At 40.7% G+C, this 21,670-nt stretch overlaps 1 protein-coding gene across 3 annotated transcripts; it reads right to left on the bottom strand.

The window, feature by feature from the left end:
• Window positions 1-1,892: 1,892 nt before the first annotated feature.
• LOC116313631 (NACHT, LRR and PYD domains-containing protein 14-like) lies at window positions 1,893-20,202 on the bottom strand. Of its 3 annotated transcripts, none has more exons than XM_039601604.1 (10): window positions 19,851-20,202; window positions 18,192-18,299; window positions 16,552-16,781; window positions 14,486-16,428; window positions 7,488-7,661; window positions 5,871-6,044; window positions 5,277-5,450; window positions 4,397-4,570; window positions 3,762-3,935; window positions 1,893-3,496 (listed from the first exon to the last, which is right to left on the bottom strand). In XM_039601604.1, exons 4-10 carry the CDS (start codon window positions 15,550-15,552, stop codon window positions 3,487-3,489), a joined length of 1,947 nt encoding a protein of 648 aa, XP_039457538.1. In that variant the 5' UTR covers window positions 15,553-16,428; window positions 16,552-16,781; window positions 18,192-18,299; window positions 19,851-20,202; the 3' UTR covers window positions 1,893-3,486. The 3 variants fall into 3 exon arrangements, with proteins under 3 accessions (XP_039457538.1, XP_031587242.2, XP_039457539.1); XM_031731382.2 differs by having other exon boundaries at window positions 14,486-16,425; XM_039601605.1 differs by lacking the exon at window positions 19,851-20,202 and adding an exon at window positions 19,236-19,467.
• Window positions 20,203-21,670: the final 1,468 nt, after the last annotated feature.

The following is a 21,670-nucleotide window of genomic DNA, read 5'->3' as shown; positions in this document are numbered from 1 at the left end:
ACTTAATGCCCCACACATGGCTCCAGGAACTGCTTAGAACTGTACAAGATCAACAGTACCCTAAGAGTCTTCATCAGGAACTTAGTGGCAGGGATGTGGGATGTGGCAAACAACACTAGAGGCCAACTTCAAGCCAACTGCACAAGTCACCATCAAATGCAGAATTTACCAAGGAGACGCTCTGTTCCCACTGCTATTCTGCAAAGGCCGAAACCCCCTCAGCCAGATCATTAACAAGAATCAATAAGGATACCAACTACGGAATTGAGCAAACATCAGCCACCTCCTCTACATGGATGACATCAAGCTGTGTGCTAGGAATGACCAAGATGTCAATTCACTGATCCACACCACAAGGATCTAAAGCAGGGGTAGGCAACTCCAGGCCTCGAGGGCCAGTGTCCTGCAGGTTTTAGATATCACCCTGGGTCAACACACCTGAATCGAATGATTAGTTCATTACCAGGCCTCTGGAGAACTTCAAGACATGTTGAGGAGGCCATTTAGCAATTTGAATCAGCTGTGTTGGATCAAGGACACACCGGCATTCGAGCCTTAGGCTACATTCACACTGCAGGCGAAAGCGCATCAAATCCGACTTTTTTGACCCTATGCGACCCATATCCAATCCTGATATGACAGTGTGAACGGCACAAATCCAATATTTTCAAATCCGACCTGGGTCACTTTCGTATGTGGTACTGAATCCGATACATATCCGATGTTTTAGAAAGTGACTGCTGTTTGAATGGTCATATCGCATTAAATTCGTCTTTTACGTCACTGACACAAGACAGACGCCAATTATCAGCGCCGGAGAAGCACCCGAGAAGACATCGCGAACGCTTCCTGGCCATTCAGTGTAGATGTTAGTGAAACTGTTGGGAAGACAACGTGAACATTTTATTTGTACTGTATAATCTGCAGATTCTGACAGAAATCTGCAACTATCCTTTGAAGCACCGCTCCTCTAAAACAGCAATAAGGATCATTATTAGGTTATTTACATTATTATGTAAATAACAAAATAACTTAAAGCAAAAACTGGGAAACGTAAAGTCCGAAGTCTCTATATTAAGGGCCATCAGTCAAACAATATTGTTTGCTCTGGGTCTAAACAAGGCGTTGTGTGTGACGTCTTCTTTTGCGCGTGCGGGCCGCTTTGAGGGTTCACACTAGAGCGCGTTTGCTGTCGCATTTTATTTGTAGTGTGAACAAGCAGACAAAAAAATCGGATTTGATCAAAAAATCGGAATTGAGCATCAAGACCTGCAGTGTGAATGCAGCCTTAGAGTTGCCTACCCCTGATCTAAAGCAACAACATTGGAATGTCATTTGGACTGGAGAAGTGTAGTCAGATGGTAACAAAGAGAGGGCAAGTAGTCTGAACTGAGGGGACTGCACAATGAGAGGGCAACATTGCAGACATTGAGGACAGCTACAAGTACCTGGGAATCCCACAGGCAAATGAGAATCATGAAGAGGCCACTGGGAAAGCTGCAACCACTAAATATCTGCAGAGAGTAAAGCAAGTGGTACAGAGTCAACTGAATGGGTAGAACAAGATTCGGTCAACAACCCAGTCGTCAGATAGCCTGCTGGGATTATAAATCGCTCAAAAGAGGAGATAGAAGCCATTGACATCGAGACAAGGAAACTCTTTATAGCGCATGGTGGATTTCATCTCATCCTGAGACTGTACGCTATGCAGAAGGAAGGAGGTCAAGGACTAGTGAGTTTTAGAAACACTATCCAGGATAAAACAACAAAGACTCATGAGTACTTCAGAATGATAGCCACAACCACATAGCAGTGGTGGACAAGCCAAAGAAGACAACCACAGGGATAGATGTTGCTATACCTAGTGATAGTAGTGGCCGGAAACAGCTGGGGTGTCCAAATTCAGAGGCTGCATCCTCCTGAGGAGGATTTGGGAGGACCTGGCCCACTTAGATCACGAAGGCCGGGTCCTCCCAAAGCCGGGTAGGCCGGAAGTGAGCGACTGTGAAATTTGATGGTCTAGCCTTCAGAATTACGTCATGAGCTCTCTCGGTGGAGTGAAACTCTGCCTCCTGCTCTTTGCTATCTAAAATATAACCAGACGGTGGCGCAAATTCTTGACCATCTCACACTTCTGTTTAATCAGTTTTCTGTTTGACATTTATTCAGCTGTATGAAAACCCCGGAGGAACCGGGGTTTAAGATTAAATTCAAAATAGAATTTATATTATTTATATTATTATTCAAGATCAAAATGTTGAGATTAAGGTTGTTATTTTAACACAAACTGCCACAGCTCCTTTAACCACTACAAAATTATCTCTCTCTCTTTCTAAAACTTTACATCCATGAATGATTGGAAAGCTTTTTTTAAGTTAAATGTGAAACAGTGACTTTAAAGATGCTATCATCTATTAGAGAAGGCTGATATTAGATCAAATTATAAATGCCCACACTGGGAACAATAAAGCAAATTTTAATCACATTATGCAATAAGCTTAAGATTATTTATGCACATACAGATATGCTCATGTAGCTGCAAATATTCATAGCCAGAGGTTACTCGTGACAGAGAGACGATGATACAGAGCCACATTTTTATTTTTTATTGTTTATTTTTGTATTGTTTTTATTGTTTAATCGTTTTTTGTACATTAGCCGTCAAGGTTTGCAGTAGTGACTGTTATCATTATTGTGTGCATGGATGTTTCACATATAAAACGGAGACATCTCTAATGATTACAATTACCAATAACCTTTATTGGCATAATATATTGAATATATATTACGAAAACTGACCAACAAAACATTAAGATACAAAAGAAAATGTATTGATTAAGATATGGGTGGTTGTGTGTTGGTAACAAACAAACAAACAAACAAACAAAAAAGGCAACGGGAAGAGAAAGCAGCTGAAAACCAGCCTAATGAGACTTCAGTGTGACTGGCATGCAGACAACTGAACAACCTTTTATAACACAGATAATATAAGTAACTATAATGCAATTAATTAATTTAGTATTACACTATGGTCCATTACTGTGTTAGTGAAAAATGTAATCTGATTACAGAGATTAGTTTTACTGTTGAAGTAGTGACACCCAACACTGTGATCAGGTATCATGATAAAGAAGAAGAAGAAGAAGAAGAAGACGAAAACAGTGATAGCCACAGACTTTACACTAGTTCAAAGTCACTGAAGTACTCTGTGTGCCACTTATATGATTCTCGGACTTGTGTCATAAACAGAAAAAATTCTGGCTTAAGAATATGTAAATAAATAAAAACATGAAATAAAATGCAGGTCAAGGAGGAGTGTGAATGTGTCTGCAGAGACTGTAAAAGGACAGCAGCAGCAGAGCAGTGCAGATACACTGATGAGCCTCAGTCAGATCCAGAGGTACACACGGGGATTGTGGCTGATGCTGCTGTTTCAACATCTCTGGAGATCGGGACACAGATCATCCTTTCTCAAGGCTCCACCCTTTACTTCCAGCTAAGAAGAGAGAACAAAGAACAGAATTGATAAATGGCTGTGTACATAGGCTCCCTTCATTAGCTGATGCAGTACATGCAACCACTCCTGTTCAGAGCAGCTGTGGAGCAGCGTAACCAGCTTTCTCTCAGCTCTTGTGATAACAAGTTGGAGTGAATGTGCTAAATTAGAAGCTCCACACTGAAAGTCCTTGCATGTGTGAACTCCGTTTCCAGTCCACCGTGGAACAAAATTGAGTCCTGAATGACTCGACCCCTCTACTAACCTTAGATACTCCAGTCTGCAGTGTGGACTCTTGGCTAGATCCAACAGCAGCTCCACGTCTGAATCCTTGAGTTCATTGCCACTAAGGTGTAGATGCTTCAGATAAGAGGGGTTGGACTTGAGGGCTGAGCCAAGAAGAGCAGAGCTCATCCCAGACAAACTGCACCACCCTAATCTGAATAAAGAATAAGTTATATATAGTTTTATATTTAAAAAATGATTAATTGTCCTAAAGAGCTCTATGTCTCAGTGACCTCTACATTCTAAAAGAACTTCCTCCTGTTATTGAAGATCAATTTCATGTTAGCATTTTACACATCAGTAAACTGTTGCGACAGCATTTAATCTCATACTCATTAAAAAGGCTTTCGCTTATGTGTGTTTGTTCCACAGGATTATCAGGCATTTTAATGAATTCAAATCAACAGAACAAAAAACCCAGAAAATGTCTCCTTCATGAAATTCATTTTCTAACTCTAATTTTCTGTAAACAGATTTGACACTTTTGAGAATATGTTATGACTGAACATTTTTTGATTGAGAATAATCAAAACATAACTCTGCTTATTTCCTTTCACAACTTACACGGCGTATCTAAGTTTCTACAACACATAAAATTTCAGGTAACGAACTGACCTGAGATGTTCCAGTCTGCAGTCTGAACTTTCCAGAAAACCACACAGTTGCTTCACTCCAGAATCCTTCAGGTTGTTGTTACTCAGCTCCAGATATTTAAGATGAGTGGGGTTGGACTTCAGAACAGAGACCAATGAAGAACAGCTGATCTCTGACAAATCGCAGCTCCTCAATCTTTAATCAAGAATATAAGATGGACAAAATTATAGACATTCTAATCACACGTATTCTCATTTTCATGTGGATTTCAGAGGATTTTTTGTCCATAGATGTGAAAATCTTTTCTATTTTTATCCTATTTTTATTAACTATAACTATTTTTTTCCCTTTTCTCCCCAGTTCCTTTTCCGTTCTGTCTTTTTTTCCCCTCCTGCCTGTCAGGTTGGATTTTGCCAAATTGTACATTTAATGCACTATTGTCAAGTGGCACAAATGGAAATGAAGAATGATAAAAGTAACACATGAGGAAGAGGAGCCTATAAAGAATTTACAAAGCACATCTTGGACAAGCAAATATAGTTTGCTCAACATCACATTCAGATCACAATTCTCATTACAAAAGGTGCCAGACAGGACACAAGTAAAAAGAAAATTAAATAAATAAAAAACCCTTTAATACTCTAATAGCCTCTACTCTGGCTGAATTAACACAATTATGCAAAAATGGGTGGGCCAGATTTTCTCTACAGATATATAAAAGATTCCTTGTAAGTTATAACAAATGTTTGATTGCAGTTATGGCTGCCAATAATGGCAAAACCAGTTATTAGGTTTATGAGTACTTACCTTCTCATATAGGGCCAGGTCGGTTTGGATAGCTTTTCCCTTTTCTGCTCTAAAACATGCAAACAAATATGAAGCAAAAGAAAAATGAACTGACCTCAGAGTTTCCGGTGTACAAAGTGGATTCTCCAAAAAACCACAGAGCTGCTTCACTCCTGAGTCCTGCAGGTTGTTGTCATTCAGGTTCAAATGTTTCAGATAGGAGGGGTTGGACCTCAGCGCTGAGCCCAGAGAGACAAAGCTGTACTCTGACAAACTGCATTCCTCCAATCTTTAAAAGAAAATGAATAAATAAAAAAGGACAATTTTTAAACAGCATGCTTGATGAATTCATTCATTGTTTCAAAATCAATTTCAGAGCTGGGCTGAAGAAGAGATGTTTAGAAAATGAATACCAGTCAAAGAATATTCATCAATCAATTAAAAAAAATCATAGTAGTTTTTTTTTTAATGTGACCAATAGTACAGAATATCACCTTTTGCAGATCAAATTTAGTAGCAGACTGTTTGTTATTTTAAGAATGAGGCTCAGTATTGATCTGTAATAGCAAATGCAATGAACCACAGAATATGAAAGCAGGCTGCCATTAGGATACTTGTGATGTACCAGTGTAATGCTCGTATCTGTTGTTTAGTGTTTCCAGCACTTAACATTATAATCTCAACAAACAACGAAAACATGATGTCTGACCTCAGAGTGTCGAGTCTACAGTGTGGGCTCCTCACAAGGTCAGACAGTTGTTCTGCTCCTGAATCCATCAAGCTGTTGATACTCAGGTCGAGGTTTTTCACATGGAAGCAGTTAGACTTCAGAGCTGAGACAAGTGTAGCACACCTGGTCTCTGACAGTTTGCAGCCATACAATCTACACAAAGAATAAAACGGGAACAAAACCATTGATCATACAATCAGATGTGTTTTTAAATGTGGATGTTCAGTCTGTCCTGATCAGTGACCATTTCTGAAATAAAATTGAATCACATTTCCCTTCAGCGTTACACCATTATGATAGTGTCACGGTTCTGGGTCTTTGTGACCCAGCATTTTGAGTTTTTGTATTTTTATATTATGGTTTATTTTCTGAGTCCTTGGTTGTACTGTTTTGATTATTGTCATTTCCCTAGGTTTCAATTATTGCTGTCAAGGGTTTAGTTCTTAGGTTTTGTGTGATGGCTTCCCTGTGTTCCGTGTTATGTCTACTGTGCCTTTCTCTCCCATGTTTCAGGTCCCTATGTTCTGTCTCCCCAGTCTGCTAAGTTTACATGTCTAGAGTTCAGTTGGTGTGTTTACTGTTTTACTTTGAAGGTACGTGTCTCATGTCATTGTTTCTAGTTTTGGGGGGAAAAAAAAAAAAAAAAAAAAAAAGCTTTTGTTAGCGTGGGTTCCCGGTAATGTGGGGGAGTAACAATAATAATAATGTTTAAAAAGTCCACATGACAAAGCAAGTTCTGTTTACAATTAAAAACTAAACTTAAAGAGAAAGGAAAGCTACTTCCAATATCAAGTTATTAAAAACAAAATAATGACAACAAAAATTAGAAGCTCATCAAAAAGAACAAAATCAAATCACTCTCAGACATCTGACACAGTCCTCTAACCAGAAAGAAGACTTCAATTGCCACAAACACAGATTACATGCTGAAGAACAAAATTTATATGGCCCTCAGGTTTTCTTATCTCAGATTACTGTGAGGTAACCTTTTTTTTTTTTTTTTTTTTTTTTTTTTTTACCTAGAGAACAGAATTGTTGATTTTATCCTCAACTATTGGTTTGGTGTATGGATTGTAAAGGACCCAATTTGAAAGACACTGGAGGCAGAGCATTCTAACTACAAGTAATCTTCAGTAGCCATATCTAAAAGGAAAACCAGTACTGAAAGTACTGAAAACAGAGATTACTAACACATAAAATATCACACTAGGCCACAAATATATCCAATGCATCACCGGGGGGCGGAGCAGAGACAGGGAACATTACATTCATCACACAGCATAGGTAATAATAATGGATTGCATTTATATAGCACTTTTCGAGACCCTCAAAGCACTTTACAATTCCACTATTCATTCACTCTCACATTCACACACTGGTGGAGGCAAGCTACAGTTGTAGCCACAGCTGCCCTGGGACAGACTGACAGAAGCGAGGCTGCCATATCGCACCATCAGCCCCTCTGGCCATCACCAGTAGGTGAAGTGTCTTGCCCAAGGACAGAGACTGTCCGAGCCAGGGCTCGAACCGGCACCCTTCCGATTGCAAGACGAACTTGCTTAACACTTCAAACTAAGGCTCATTCAGTAAACTGACCTCAGAGTTTCCAGTCTACAATTTGGGCTCTTCAATGCAGCAGACAGCAGATCCACTCCTGAATCCTGCATCACATTCAAGCTCAGGTCCAGCTCTGTCAGATGGGAGTTCTTGGCCTTTAGAGCTGAGGCTATGGTTTCATAGTGAGCCAGTGACAGTTGACATCCAGAAAGTCTACAATGACAGATACATTTTTAAAATTTATTATAAAGATAGCACATTTTTCATACATTTCATGTGGAAATGGGGTGCTCACACACAAATCTGTGGTTATCTTATATTATTTGCCCACTAGATGTCCTCATCAGTTCACTCCCTTGTCCTTTGGCCTAAAGGCCCAAAGGTGTACAAATGCAGATATGATAATCATGTAGATTTGAATTAGGTGTGAAAAAGTGATGCATTGGTGGCCTTCTGATGCTAAGTCACCCAAAATGACCTTGCACCTAAAAACATAGTCAATAACACTCGATAGTTAAAGGCAAAGACAAAACAAACAACCACAACAATGAGAACCACAGTCACATTCTTTTATTACTGCATCCATCCACTTATGCTTATATGCTGAGCCCATCCTGAATTGCCAAAAACCTCACACTATCTAAGGGAGAGGCCGGGTCTAACAGTATTCTTTCTCAAATAATGGATTAGGCAAAATAAATGTAAATAATAGCAATAATTTCAGTAACAAGGACAACCTTTAGCCTTATATCATTGTACATTATATGCACTACCCTCATTCTTTTATCACTACAAAAGATAAAAATTAAGGGGGGCGCAGCTGAGCAGCGACATGTGAAGACGTGTTCTTGCGAGCTCTGCTTAGATTGAACATTTATTTAATTTTCCCACTCTCCTTCTCGTACTTCCCGGTGCGAACCTGTCTCAAAAGTGCCTAGTCTTTCGAATTAGTTGTGTTTTGTAGTCTAAAGCTGTTCAAAATGCCTAAATCGCACAAGCCGAGGCCGGGGCCTGATGCCTCAGACTTGCCTGATGTGGATCCGGCCGCGGGGGTGGGGTCAGGGTCGGATCTCGGCGCAATCATGGCTGCCATAAAGCAAACGGAGCAGAATGTGCTAGCCAAGATCGACTCGTCTGTGATGGCAGCTGCAGGTGAACTACACAAGAAAATAGACAACTTAGCGAGTGATTTAAGGACAGAAATCCTGAATGTGCGCGCAGAGTTTGCGAAGGCTATTGAAGAAATACAGAAAGAAAGCGCCACATTCTCGACCCGCATTGATGATCTTGAGGAGGAAGCTAATGGCCAGGCTAACCGTGTTGTAGCACTTGAAGCTAAAGTTGATACGCTATCTACTCAAGTCGCCCGGTTGGCAGACAAGACCGATGATTTGGAGTCCCGACAGCGGCGAGATAACTGCAGACTAATTGGAGTGGAAGAGGGATTCGGAAATATACGACTGGAGAGAGCCGTGGCTGAATTGTTGAAGGAAGCGCTCGCCCTCGACTATACGCCGACGCTTGATCGGGCGCATAGGAGCCTGCAGCCGAGGCCAAAGGATGGAGATGCCCCGAGACCGATAATCGTCAAGTTCCACTACTTTCAGGAGAAAGTGGATGTTCTTCGAAAGGCCATGGGAGCAGGTCCCATCACCCATAATGGGAAGCGTTTTTACATCTACCCAGATTACTCGGCCGCCGTCAGAAAAAGGAGAGCAGCCTTTACCGAGGTGAGAGGATTGCTTCGCCGGTGTACGGGCGTGAAATATGGTCTCCTGTATCCAGCTACATTGAAGATCACGGCCCCAGCTGGCGAGCAGATGTCTTTCAAGACCCGATCAAGGCAAAGCACTACGTCGAGACCAATCTGCGCCCACGGGAGACGGAGGGAGAGTGACAGTTAATTCACGGGCCATAACAGGTATCATACGCTGCATGCTAGCATTGAGGTAGTCTGCACAGGCTGTACTTTGACTGGTAAACGTCGCCACGCTACAGTTGGATGCATTTTATGTTTGGACAATGTATAGCTACAATATGTTGAGAGTTTCTGTGGACATCATGCGGCCTGGAGAATATTTTATTTAAGAATATCTTTAGTATCCTTATTGGTTTTCTCTTTTCTCTGCCACGTCAGTGTGGTTAACGTTGAGTCCCAACTTGACACTATAACCCTAATAGTACTTTTACTTTGTTTTCTAATGTATTCTGTTTAATTAATCCCCTTTTTACCACCAGTGTCATTAATTTTATTGGATTTTACTCTTTTCTTGTGGGATTATTTTCCAATTGTGAGTGTTCGGAACCGTACCAGCCTGTAAGCGGATGGGTGCCGGCATGCATGCAGCAATAATAGTGTTGAGACAAGGGTCCTATTGCATTTTGTTCTGCCTTTGCTGAGTTCATGTAAGAGTTTAAGTTAGTGTAAACGTGTTATATGCCTAGGAGAGAGAGGAGAGTTTTCAGGGCAGTCTCAGGTTTAAGGAAGACCAGCCCAGGGGTCCAGGATGGTAAGAGGTTTGTCTATGTTTATCTGTTTGCTTTTGTCAGTTTTGTTTTGGGTTTATTTGTGGTTTATGATTTGACTCAAACAGGCATTGAAGTACTGAGATATAGCCAACGTGTAGGATCGGTTTATTATCGATTGTGGCACTATGATTCTGGATAATGTAAATAATCAACAAGAAGCGGTTTCATTCATTAGCTGGAACGTCAAAGGGCTGAATAATTTGGTTAAAAGGAGCAAAGTATTTAGTCATTTGAAATCATTCAAACCTGATGTAATGTTTCTACAGGAGACACACTTAAATATTAACTCCCAAAAAGACTAAGTTGTAAGTGGATTGGACAAATATATCATTCACGCTTTTAACTATAAAGCCAGGGAACAGCAATTTTAATTAGGAAGGGGTTCCATTTGAACACTCTGAAGTAATATCAGATCCTAATGGCAGATATATTGTTGTAGTGGGCAAGCTGTTTAATACACCATTAATATTGGCTAATATTTATGGACCTAACTGGGACAATGCACAATTCTTTCTTAATTTTTTTTCGACTCTCCCAGACCTTAACTCCTACAAACTAATTCTAGGTGGAGACTTTAATTGTGTCCTTCATCCCCAGTTGGACCGGTCAAGCGTAAGGTCGAGCAACAATCTCTCGTCAGCTGCAGTGGCTATTAATTCCCTCCTTTGTTCTTACGGCTTATCAGACCCTTGGCGTATAAAAAATCCAACTACGAAGCAATTTTCCTTTTTCTCCCCTGTTCATCATAGTTACTCCAGGATTGATTACTTTATTGTCGATAACCAGCTACTTCCCTTAATTTCCAGCACCAAATATCACAGTATAGTGTTATCAGATCATAGCCCTGTGCAGATGGGTCTGGTTTTTCCAGGCAATGTAGCGCCCCAACGAACATGGTGGCTAGACCCCCAATTACTTTTATGTGAACACTTTAGAACATTTCTCAACAATCAGATTGACTTCTTTTTGGAAATTAATGACACTCAGGATGTGTCAAGGGAGTTTTGTGAGAGTCTATGAAAGCCTATATTAGGGGCCAAGTTATTTCTTATGTGGCACATAGAGACAAGGAGCGTTCTAAACAACTTAAAGAACTGGCTGACAAAATTGCAGATATTGACAAGCGCTATGCTCTTTCACCTACGCCAGATCTTTTTAAGGAGAAACTACTGTTGCAAACTGAATTTAACACGCTTATGACATGGAAAGCCGAAAAAAATATTTTTAAATCCAGACAGGTATACTATGAGCATGGAGATAAAGCGGGGAGGCTCCTTGCACTTCAGCTCAAACAGCAGTCAGCTGGACAAATGATTTCAGGAATTGAAATAGGTGCTGACTCGATATCCCGCAACCCCCGAGTCATTAATGACCAGTTTAAACAATTCTATTCTACCCTATATCAATCAGAGGTGGGTAGTAACTCGCTTGAGATCTAGTCGTTTCTTGATTCGCTGGATCTTCCCAAGCTTTCTCCAGATGCTCAGTCGTCTTTAGAACAGCCATTGTCGATTGAGGAGATAGCGAGTGCTATCAAGTTGTCTCAGACTGGAAGGGCGCCAGGTCCGGACGGTTTCCCCATAGAGTTTTACAAGGAATTCTCTTCAAAACTCACACCCATCCTAAAATCAGTCTATGATGAATCTTTTGCTACTGGAAATCTGCCGCAGACGCTTACCCAGGCCACGATTTCAGTCTTACTAAAGAAAGATAAGGATCCTGTACAGTGTAGTTCATACAGGCCAATAAGTCTTCTGTGCTGTGACTATAAGATTTTAACCAAAACTCTTGCACAACGGTTTAGACCCTATTATTTCCACCATTATTAATGAGGACCAAACAGGCTTCATTCCTGGACGGCAGTCATTTTTAATGTGAGAAGACTATTTAATGTGATATTTTCCCCATTCAACAATACATCCGGAAGTTATTCTGAGCCTTGACGCTGAAAAAGGCGTTTGATAGAATCGAATGGTCCTATCTTTTCGCAGTTTTAGAAAAATTCAGCATGGGGCCTACTTTTTGTAGGTGGATCAAAGTCCTATATTCAACACCTATGGCTGCAGTCAGGACAAATGGTCTGATTTCGGAATATTTTTCGCTCTACAGGGGAACGAGGCAGGGTTGCTGCCTGTCGCCCTTCCTGTTTGACATTGCAATCGAACCACTGGCAATTGCTATCAGATCTGATGGGAGGATTAAAGGTATATCCAGGGGTGAAATAAACCATAAAACTTTGCTTTATGCTGATGATCTCCTTTTGCAGATATCAGACCCAATTGAGAGTATGCCCTACCTTCTCCACTGGCTACAAGAGTTTAGTAACATATCGGGGTATAAAGTTAATTTGTCAAAATCTTTATTGTTTCCATTAAATACTCTGGCAAAACAGATCACTTGTGAAAATTTGCCTTTTAAAATTGAAAATGACAAATTTACATATCTGGGAATAGAAATAGCTGGCTCAATTAAGGCTATTTTCCAGTATAACTACAGGTCTATCTTACATCGTACCAAAACTGATCTGGATAGGTGGTCAAAAATTCCATTCTCACTGGCAGGACGGATAAATGCAGTGAAGATGACTGTAATGCCCAGGTTTCTTTATTTATTCCAAATGATTCCCATTTTTCTCCCCAAATCCTATTTTGCTCAGCTGGATCGCTTTATCTCTTTGTTCATATGGAACAAAAAACCTGCACGTATAAGGAAAGCAAGCCTGGAGAGAGCTAAATCTGATGGTGTTTTGGGTTTACCCAATTTCTTATTTTACTATTGGGCAGCTAATATTGTCAAGCTGACATATTGGATAACCATGTTTGCAGGTAAGGAGGGTCCAGTCTGGACTGATATGGAACTGAGAGCTACACTCCCAGTTTCTCCGATTTCGATCTTAACTGCCCCTCTCCCACTAAATATCAAAGCACCTGAGCTGAACTCAAATTTGGTGGTTCAAAATTCGATTAAGATCTGGGGTCAATTCAGGAAACATTTTAATTTGACAAATACATGTAGCTTCTCTCCAATAATGTTTAATCATCTTTTGCACCATCTCAAATAGATCATTCATTTGCAGCTTGGCACAGAAGTGGCTTGGTCTTCTTCGAGATCTCTTCACTGAGGATGGCTTTGTTTCATTTAAATCTTTATGTGAAGACCATAATTTACCTAAGTCTCACTACTTCAGATACCTTCAGGCTCGGAGTTTTGCCTCTAAATTTTTCTCAGGGTACCCATCTCCACCCTCTAAAGACCTACTGTATTTAGTTCTTAATGTGAGTCAACCCACTAAAAGAGCAATATCAAAGATCTATGCATTAATTCTTGATAGCTGCCCTCATACATGGGACAAAATTAAGGCAGCATGGGAAGGGGAGGTCGGAGAAATTATACCAGAAGACACCTGGAAAAATACCATACAGCGATACACACATCTTCTCTCTGTATTAGACATGGCTTGATTCAATTTAAGGTTGTCCACAGGTTGCATTATTCTAATGACAGACTGTCTAAATTATACCCTAATGTTGCACCAAACTGTCCTAGATGTGATTATTCTCCTGTTTCTTTGGGGCACATGTTTTGGTCATGTCCCTCTTTGTATGGTTTCTGGTCATCAATCTTTCAATCACTGTCAGCTATATCTGGCGAAACACTGCGGCCTGACCCTTTGATAGCTATCTTCGGTGTAGCTCGTGATGAGCTAAAGCTCTCCCACCTCCATAAAAATGCAATAGCCTTTGCCTCGTTGCATGCCCGCCGTCTGATACTGTTGGACTGGAAGGCGACGAATCCCCCTTCCTATGTCCATTGGATTAGAGAGGTGATGTTGGGATTAGCTCTGGAAAAAATTAGGTATACAGTGCACGGCTTGGAGGGTAAATATGACAGAACCTGGTCGCAGTTCATAACTCATATCAAGAGTCTGCCTTTTGCCTGACTTATTGTTCTTTATTTGTTGGTAATTTATGCTCTTGCTCTCCTCTCTGACTGCCGTCCCTAGTCTCCTCAATGTCCGCACCTTGACTGTTGGGATTTATTTATTTTTTGTTACTTCTCTCATGTGCCAGAGGTCCGGATGTTGGTGCTATAATGATTGACACAGATTGGTTTGAGTTTTTTTTTTGTTGTTTGTTTGTTTGTTTGTTTGGTTGGTTTTTTTTTTTTGTTTTGTTTTGTTTTTTTTAATTGTGTTTTCTTATTTGTGGGGATGCCACCTGGATGGGGGTGGGGTTCACAACTTTTGTAAGAAATGCTGAACTGTTTTGTTGAAAACTATAAATAAAGTTGTAAAAAAAAAAAAAAAAAAAAGATAAAAATTAAAAAGATAAACACACACACACACACACACACACACACACACACACACACACACACACACACACACACACACAAATAATCAAGCACAAAAAAAAAAAAAAAAAAAAAAAAACAAAAACCAAAAACAAAAAACACCCAGAACAGCTTAATTAACACCGATTTAAGATGTTAATCACTCCTTGTCTCACCGAGCCTTTCTGCAGTTCCTCACAGCTGGAATCAATTTCCATTTTCCCACCAATGTTGTGTTAAACTTCCACAGATCCAACTCATCCAGAACCTCTTCAAATGTTTGCAGCATGAAGACCAGAAAAGTGCACTGGGACTCAGAGAGGGCTCTCCCTAATCTGTTCTTTGACCTCAGGAACTCTTGGATTTCCTGATGCAATGTGCGGTCATTCATCTCCAACAGACAATAGAAGATGTTGATGCTTGTGTCCGGAGACATGTTGTAAATGTTCATTGTCGTCACATTGTTGATGACTCGCTGGGTGATTGATAATGCTCTGGGTCTTTCCTCTGTTTGACCCCACAGGCCTCTGAAGTTTCTATAGCTGTTTAGTGTCATTTTTTGAATTGAAGTCTCTGAATTGAAAAGGTCTATGAGTCTGTCATTTATTTGCGGATTTGTCTCTGTCTGACAAAGCAAATCTCCTAAGAGTCTCTGGTTGGACTCCAGAGAGAGACCATGAAGGAAGCAGACAAACAGGTCCAGGTGGCCGTTTTTACTTTCGAGGGATTTCTGCATGACTCTCCACAAAAATTTATCCAGAAAGGATATATCTGTGGATGATGATGAATAAGATACTAAAGATTCAGGATAAATACAAAGACCATTTCTCAGGAACTTCTGAAGCACTTCTGTCTTCTGGTTGGTGTAACAGTGAAACATGTAGACTGCAGCAAGAAACTCCTGAAAGCTCAGATGAACAAAGAAGTAGACTGGTTTCTGGAAGATACCACATTCTCTTTTGAAGACATTTGTACAAACTCTTGAGTACAAAGAGACCCCTGCACCATTGATACCATGTTGCTCCATGTCTTCTCGGTAAAACACAATGTTTCCTTTCTCTAGATGTTCAAATGCCAGGCTTCCCAGCTTCAGAATGTCTTGCTTATCAGTCTCCATCAGTTTCTGTGGACGTGTTTTATGTCCCTCATGATACTCGTACTTTTTTGGTTGAATTAGTAGGAAATGTAAGTACATGTCAGTCAGGGTCTTGGGCAGCTCTCCTCTCTCTTCTGTAGTCAACATGTGCTCCAGAACTGTAGCAGTGATCCAGCAGAAAACGGATTCTACACATGATGTGGAGGCTCTTGGATGTGTTCATGTGGGAGATGATTCTGCGGGACAGCTCTTCATCACTGAATCTCCTCCTGAAGTAATCCTCCTTCTGGGCATCAGTGAAGCCTCGTACTTCTGTTACCCTGTCAACACATGTAGGAGGGATCTGATTGGCTGCTGCAGGTCGGGAAGTTATCCAGATGGGAAGCAGATTCCCGTTGATGAGATTTGTCAGCAGCTCGCTAACTGATGACTTCCATGTGACATCAAACACAAGCTTCCCTTTAGTGAAATTCAGTGAAAGTCTGCTTTCATCCAGGCCGTCAAAGATGAACAAAAGTTTGCAGACAGCGAGCTGCTCTGCTGTCACCTTTCGTAATATTGGATGAAAAACATCAAGCAGTTCCAGAAGACTGTACCGGTCATCTCTGATCATGTTCAGCTCCCGGAATGAAAGCAAGACCACCACATCGATGTCTTGGTTTTCCAAACCTTCTGCCCAGTCCAGAGTGAACTTCTGTACTGAGAATGTTTTTCCAACTCCAGCAACACCAGTCGTCAGAACCACTCTGATGGGTTTCTGTTGTTCAGGTAAGGCTTCAAAAATGTCTTGGCACCTGATTTGAGTGTCATGCATGGGTTTCTCCTTGGAAGCCATTTCTAGCTGCCTCACCTCGTGCTGGGTATGAACCGTTTTACTTTGTCCCTCTGTGATATGGAACTTTGCATAGATTCCCTGATAGACAGTTCCACTGCCCATTTCATCAGCTCTTTCAGTCACATGTTTATATTTCTTCCTGAGATCGATCTTATGTTCATCTAAAACCTTCTGACCGCCAGCATCTTCTGAAAGACAAGAAAAATAATCAAAAACAAAGAAAGAATTTAATATTGATTTAATATCTGAACAAAACACCAAAAAATAGTTTTCATTAATAAGCCCTTCAGCAGGCAGATATTCAGTCTTACTTTGTACACCGCTGCTCCAACTTGCTGTCTGTAGTCCATTACTGGTTCTTGAAGTTTTCCTACACTGAGGACAGGAATCCCCAGATGAAGCAGACTGGTCCCAGTATGGGCAGATGCACTGTCTGCAGAACCAATGTCCACATCTAGTACAGACTGGATCCTTCAGCATGTCATGACACAAAGCACAGCAGGATAGCTGCTTGTCCTCATAAACATGACATCTCTTTTGGCTGTGGACATGAAGAAAAATCATAGTCAATTTCCTTGTTTGTGTGCGCTAACTAGTCAAATAAAGATTATTCTGATTCTGACCAGTACAAAAGACAGTAAAGTCAGAGCCTTCATCGGGAATTAGATGTAGATATGGCAAACAACCCTAAACACCAACTTCAAGCCAATTGCAGAAGTTGTCACCATTTACAAAAGAGATGCTCTATCCCCACTGCTGTTCTGGATAGTCCTGATAACCCTCAGCAAGATCATTAACAAGGTTAAGGATGCCAACTATGGAATGGACTAAACATCAGCCACCACCTCTACATGGATGACATCAAGCTGTATGCCAGGAGTGAATGAGACATTGATTTGTTGATCCCCACCACGAGGAGCAACAATATCAGATAACATTCAAATAGTAATAAGGAGAAGGAAGTTAGTCAGAAATGAGAGGATTGTACTACCAGAAGTATTACATTGCAGAAAATGAGGATAGTTATAAGTACCTTGGAATCCCACAGGCTATACCTTTGAAGAGTAAGGCAAGTCCTGAGACGTTAGCTTAATGGGAAGAATAATGAACAGCTACACCCTTGCTGGTTATCAGATACCCTGCTTGGACAATAAGCTGGCCAAAGAAGAAAATAGAAACCACTGACAATAAGACTAGAAAGCCCCTTACCCATGCATGAAGGGTTACGTGCAAAATCCAGCACCCTGAGACTATACACTAAGTGGAAAGAAGGAGGCCAAAGACTAGTGAGTGTCAGAACTACTATCCAGGATGAAACGAGAAAGAGCCATGAGTACATCAGAAAGATGACCACAAATGATCGTGTATTTTGTGAATACCTCAGGTAGCACAAACCTGTAAAATAAGAGGAGCAAGGAGAGAAACTATCATAGAAGGACAGGCGACTGCACAGCAAACACCAGCAGATAGAAGAAGTGGCTCTTAGCTGGATTGAAAGATGGCACAGAAGCAGTAATTGTGGCAGCACAGGAACGAGCTCTGGGCCTGAGATCAATAGAGGCTGTGGTCTACCACACCAGCCAAAACCCTGTATAGAGATGCCCTTGAGATAATCCAGCACATAACAGCTGAGTGCAAGATGCTAGCAGGCAGGGCATACATACAGAGTTATACAGGAACATCTGTGCAGAGTATGTGCTGGTCCCAAGGTTAAGATGGTGTACGCCCCCAGTGATGGGTGAGAATGACTAAGATCCTGTGAGACTTCCAGATACAGAAAGGCAATCTGGTGACGGCAATCAACCGCACATAGGTGGACAAGCAGAGAAAGAAGTCTGTAGTGATAGATGTAGCTATACAACTATCACTACAGGACTAGCTCTCCTTAATGAAAACATTCTTTCCGTTGTGAGCTGACCCTCAAGTCCATGAAGGACAAAAAGTCTCTAACCTTGTGTTTGAAGGTTCAGGTTCAGTACTCAAATGTGGATTAGGATCTTTGGGCTGCTCACTCTCCATAGACATCCTGGAGACTGCTCTCTGTCTCTGTTGCTGACCTCTGGAAACAGGAACATAGAATAAATCCCACATTGTTCTTGTATATGTTCCTGTTGCTTGGACACTGAGATGACGCTATCATGGTCGGGTTCATGAGGCTGAGGCTCTGAACATGATCAAGTGTGGTATTTAAATCCTAAATCCTGATTATGGCTATGCAGGAACTTGTGTTTTGAAGATGGGCAGTCAAAATGAAGTGCTGGCAGAACAGAAGGCACAGCTCTATTGTGTGATCTTTCTGCATACACACATGCTGCTGTGCTTGAAAAAACAGCTGTCTGTTTTATTTTACTATTCAACAAGTGATATTCTTCACTGTGCAAATACTACATTTAAACTCTGAGCCTGTAAAGTGCTTAGACAATACTAAAATCTCTATCACACCAACTCTGATGTTATCATGCCTTTTGAAAAATTTAAGCATAAAGTCATTTGAATGGAAACAGTGTCATGAAAAATTATTTGCCCCTTCCTGGGTGGGGAGGGGTATATTTGTGACACTTAAATATTTCAGCTACAACAAATTTTCTAATTATATAAATGTAACCAGAATAAACATAAATTGCAGGTTTTAAATTATGATTTTCTTTATTTCAGCAACAATGGAAAGTTTTAAGGATGAATGGCCCCTTTAAGATCATGCCAAAGCATCTCACTCTGTGACATTAAATTTGTTTTTTAGCAATTTAGAGGTGGCATGAACTGATGGCTGAACACTGTACTTCAGGATTATTTTATTATTATTATTTTTTTTTGGTAGAATGATAAATTCTGCTCTATCAGTTACGGCAAGTTGTCCAGTTCCTGAAGCAGCAAAGCCTCCTCACACCGTCAGACTACCACAGCTATGTGTGAATCTTTTAATAACTGTTAACAGTTTTAGTGACGCTGATCTAACAAACAGAGCAGCATTCTTTCTTCCTTGGATATGACTCACCTTCATGTCACTTTTCATTGGAAGCAGGCCCTTACACTGCTGAAGAGTGGATGGTTTTTTTAACAGTCATTCTTGTTAGACAATCTTCCTGTTCTGTTAACTATGGCATATAGTCAGAACTTACTGAGCAGTTTCCTGTAAAGCAGCTCTTCTTTCCTCCCTCACATCACATGACTACATTGTTGTGTGCAAGTCATAGTTGAGCTTCTTAAAGCGATATGATCACCTCTCTTTTTTTTAAATAGCATGTATATGAACACAAGTAGTAAAGTTTTTATTATTAACTTGCTTGTCATTGTTACACCCCACTTAGAAACGAAGTAGTAATGGGGTGGGGGGGTAACACAAAGTGTAATGAAAACCCATTTACGACTGCAAAGTCGATGTCATTAAAACACGATTTATTTCACAGAACTAATTAGGCCCAAAAATAAACACAGGGAAGCTCTACGCGTCAGGGTCTTCAAGGCCAAAGCAACAAGCAAAACATCTCCTTTCTAACTAAAAGACAAACCAAGATCTCTCTATCAGAAAACAAAATACAATGGCTGTACTCCTTGTCTAGCCACAAAACAGGAGAAAACAGTCAAAACAAAAATGACAGAGAACCCCTACCTGCTTCCAGTGTGGTTCACAATTATCTCAGTAAAGGTACACCTTTACTCACAAAAAGAAAAGCCAAAGTTACGCCAAGTTTCATAAATTCACACACACAGCTACAGCCCGCTGCCCAAACCACTGCAGCTCACAGCTCAGGCAAAAAGGGGAGGAAGAAGAAGAAGGGGCTTGGCAGTTAGAGACGCAGTCTTCATGCCATGGCTGATGAGCTGCAACACATGTCAGCTGCGGCTCATGAGGCAGACCTGGAATACAGCAGAGGGAGAAACGAGAAAAAGCTCTCTCACATAGGGAGAGCCACCAGAGGTCAGCGACTGTAACACCCCCACATAAAATTTTACATAAAGTAAAACAGACATTCTTTTAACACATACCACCATGTTCATCAGGGAGGTCAACACTGCGCCCTGAAAGTGCATCAGCTATTACATTGTCCACACCTCTCTTATGTCTGAAGTCTAGATTGTATTCTTGAGCAAGCAAAGCCCACCTCATCAATCTCTGGCTGTGGTTGTACATGCGCTTCAGGAATATCAAAGGGTTATGCTTGGTATATACCATAACAGGAGTTGTAGTTGACCCTACGTAAACGTCAAAATGCTGCAAAGTAAGCAACATGGCTAGCGTTTCATTCTCAATGGTGGAGTAGTTAAGTTGGTGAGGCTTGAACTCAGCTGAGAAGTAGGAAACTGGGTGACTGATGTCATCAACTCCATCTTGTAGCAGTACTGCCCCAGTGCCAGTAGTGCTTGCGTCCACCTCCAGCCTGAAGGCCCAAATGCATGTTGACATTCGGCAATCCAGATGAAGCGTTCCTTTGGACTGCACAAACGAGTTAGAGGACAAACCTGCGTTTCTATCTGCTGTGCCATCTTTTGCTGTTTGTTTGTTTCCTCTCCCTATGTATGAAGGGTGAAGTGGTCCCAGTGGTAATCGGAGCACTCGGTACAGTGACCCCCAAGATAGGCGACTGGCCAGGAACATCCCAGGGGCATTGACAACATTACACATTATACTCCAGACAGACAACAGACATGCTGAATATGACATGAAAACATGTTACTATAAAAGATGTTCACATTGTTAAAACATGACAAATTGACATCTGAAAAAAATAATAACAAAATAATGCACAGCGAATTGTGCCATGCAATTTGATTGATGAACACTGAATTCATCACAAAGTTAAAAATCTAAAATAACAAAATCATAAATCAGCAATTTTCTTCTTCTTATCTAAAGTCGTAGAGGCAGCAGGGAAGCTCATACCTCCCTCTCACCACCTCCTCCAGCTTTAATCACACTGCATCCTGTCCAAAAATATGGCATAGAAGCAGTATTCTCTGAAAACTCTTTTGTCTGATCATTTCCTAATAACATTTACATTTGCACAGCAGTGGGGAATATATTTAATAACAGTTGATGTCTTTATCAAAGTGCTGCAACTAAGTTTAGGGATATAATTCATTTGCTGTTATCATCTTCTTCTGTGGCTGACAAAAAGTCAAAGCACTGAGTCAACCATTCCTTTAGCGTTAACTAGTAATGACTTCATGAACTTCTGCACAAATAAAATTTTAACCATTAGAAAAAAAATTACTCTTAATCGTCTCACAGATGTAATATTATCTACGGCTACTTTCAGTACCATTGATACTAATTCAGTTTTTTTCCCCAATTGATCTTTCTGAGTTAACTTCAGTAATTACTTCCTCCAAACCATCAATGTGTCATTTAGACCCCATTCCTACAAGACTGCTCAAAGAAGTCCTGCCATAATTAATTCTTCAAATTTAAATATGATCATGTACCACAGG

This window comes from Oreochromis aureus, linkage group 17 (assembly GCF_013358895.1).
Source record: "Oreochromis aureus strain Israel breed Guangdong linkage group 17, ZZ_aureus, whole genome shotgun sequence".
NCBI lineage: Eukaryota > Metazoa > Chordata > Actinopteri > Cichliformes > Cichlidae > Oreochromis > Oreochromis aureus.
The sequence above is the reverse complement of the archived record's forward strand: the minus strand, read 5'-3'. Positions and strand labels throughout refer to the sequence as shown.

What these genes read in the sequence shown, in the direction of transcription:
- LOC116313631 (XM_039601604.1), bottom strand. Translation starts at nt 15,552, where the DNA reads ATGTTGACTACAGAAGAGAGAGGAGAGCTGCCCAAGACCCTGACTGAC. An exon ending in TGTAGACTGGAAACTCTGAG is followed by an intron (nt 6,045 to 7,487) that starts GTCAGTTTACTG and finishes TTCTTTGTGTAG; the next exon opens with ATTGTATGGCTGCAAACTGT. An exon ending in TGTACACCGGAAACTCTGAG is followed by an intron (nt 4,571 to 5,276) that starts GTCAGTTCATTT and finishes TCTTGATTAAAG; the next exon opens with ATTGAGGAGCTGCGATTTGT.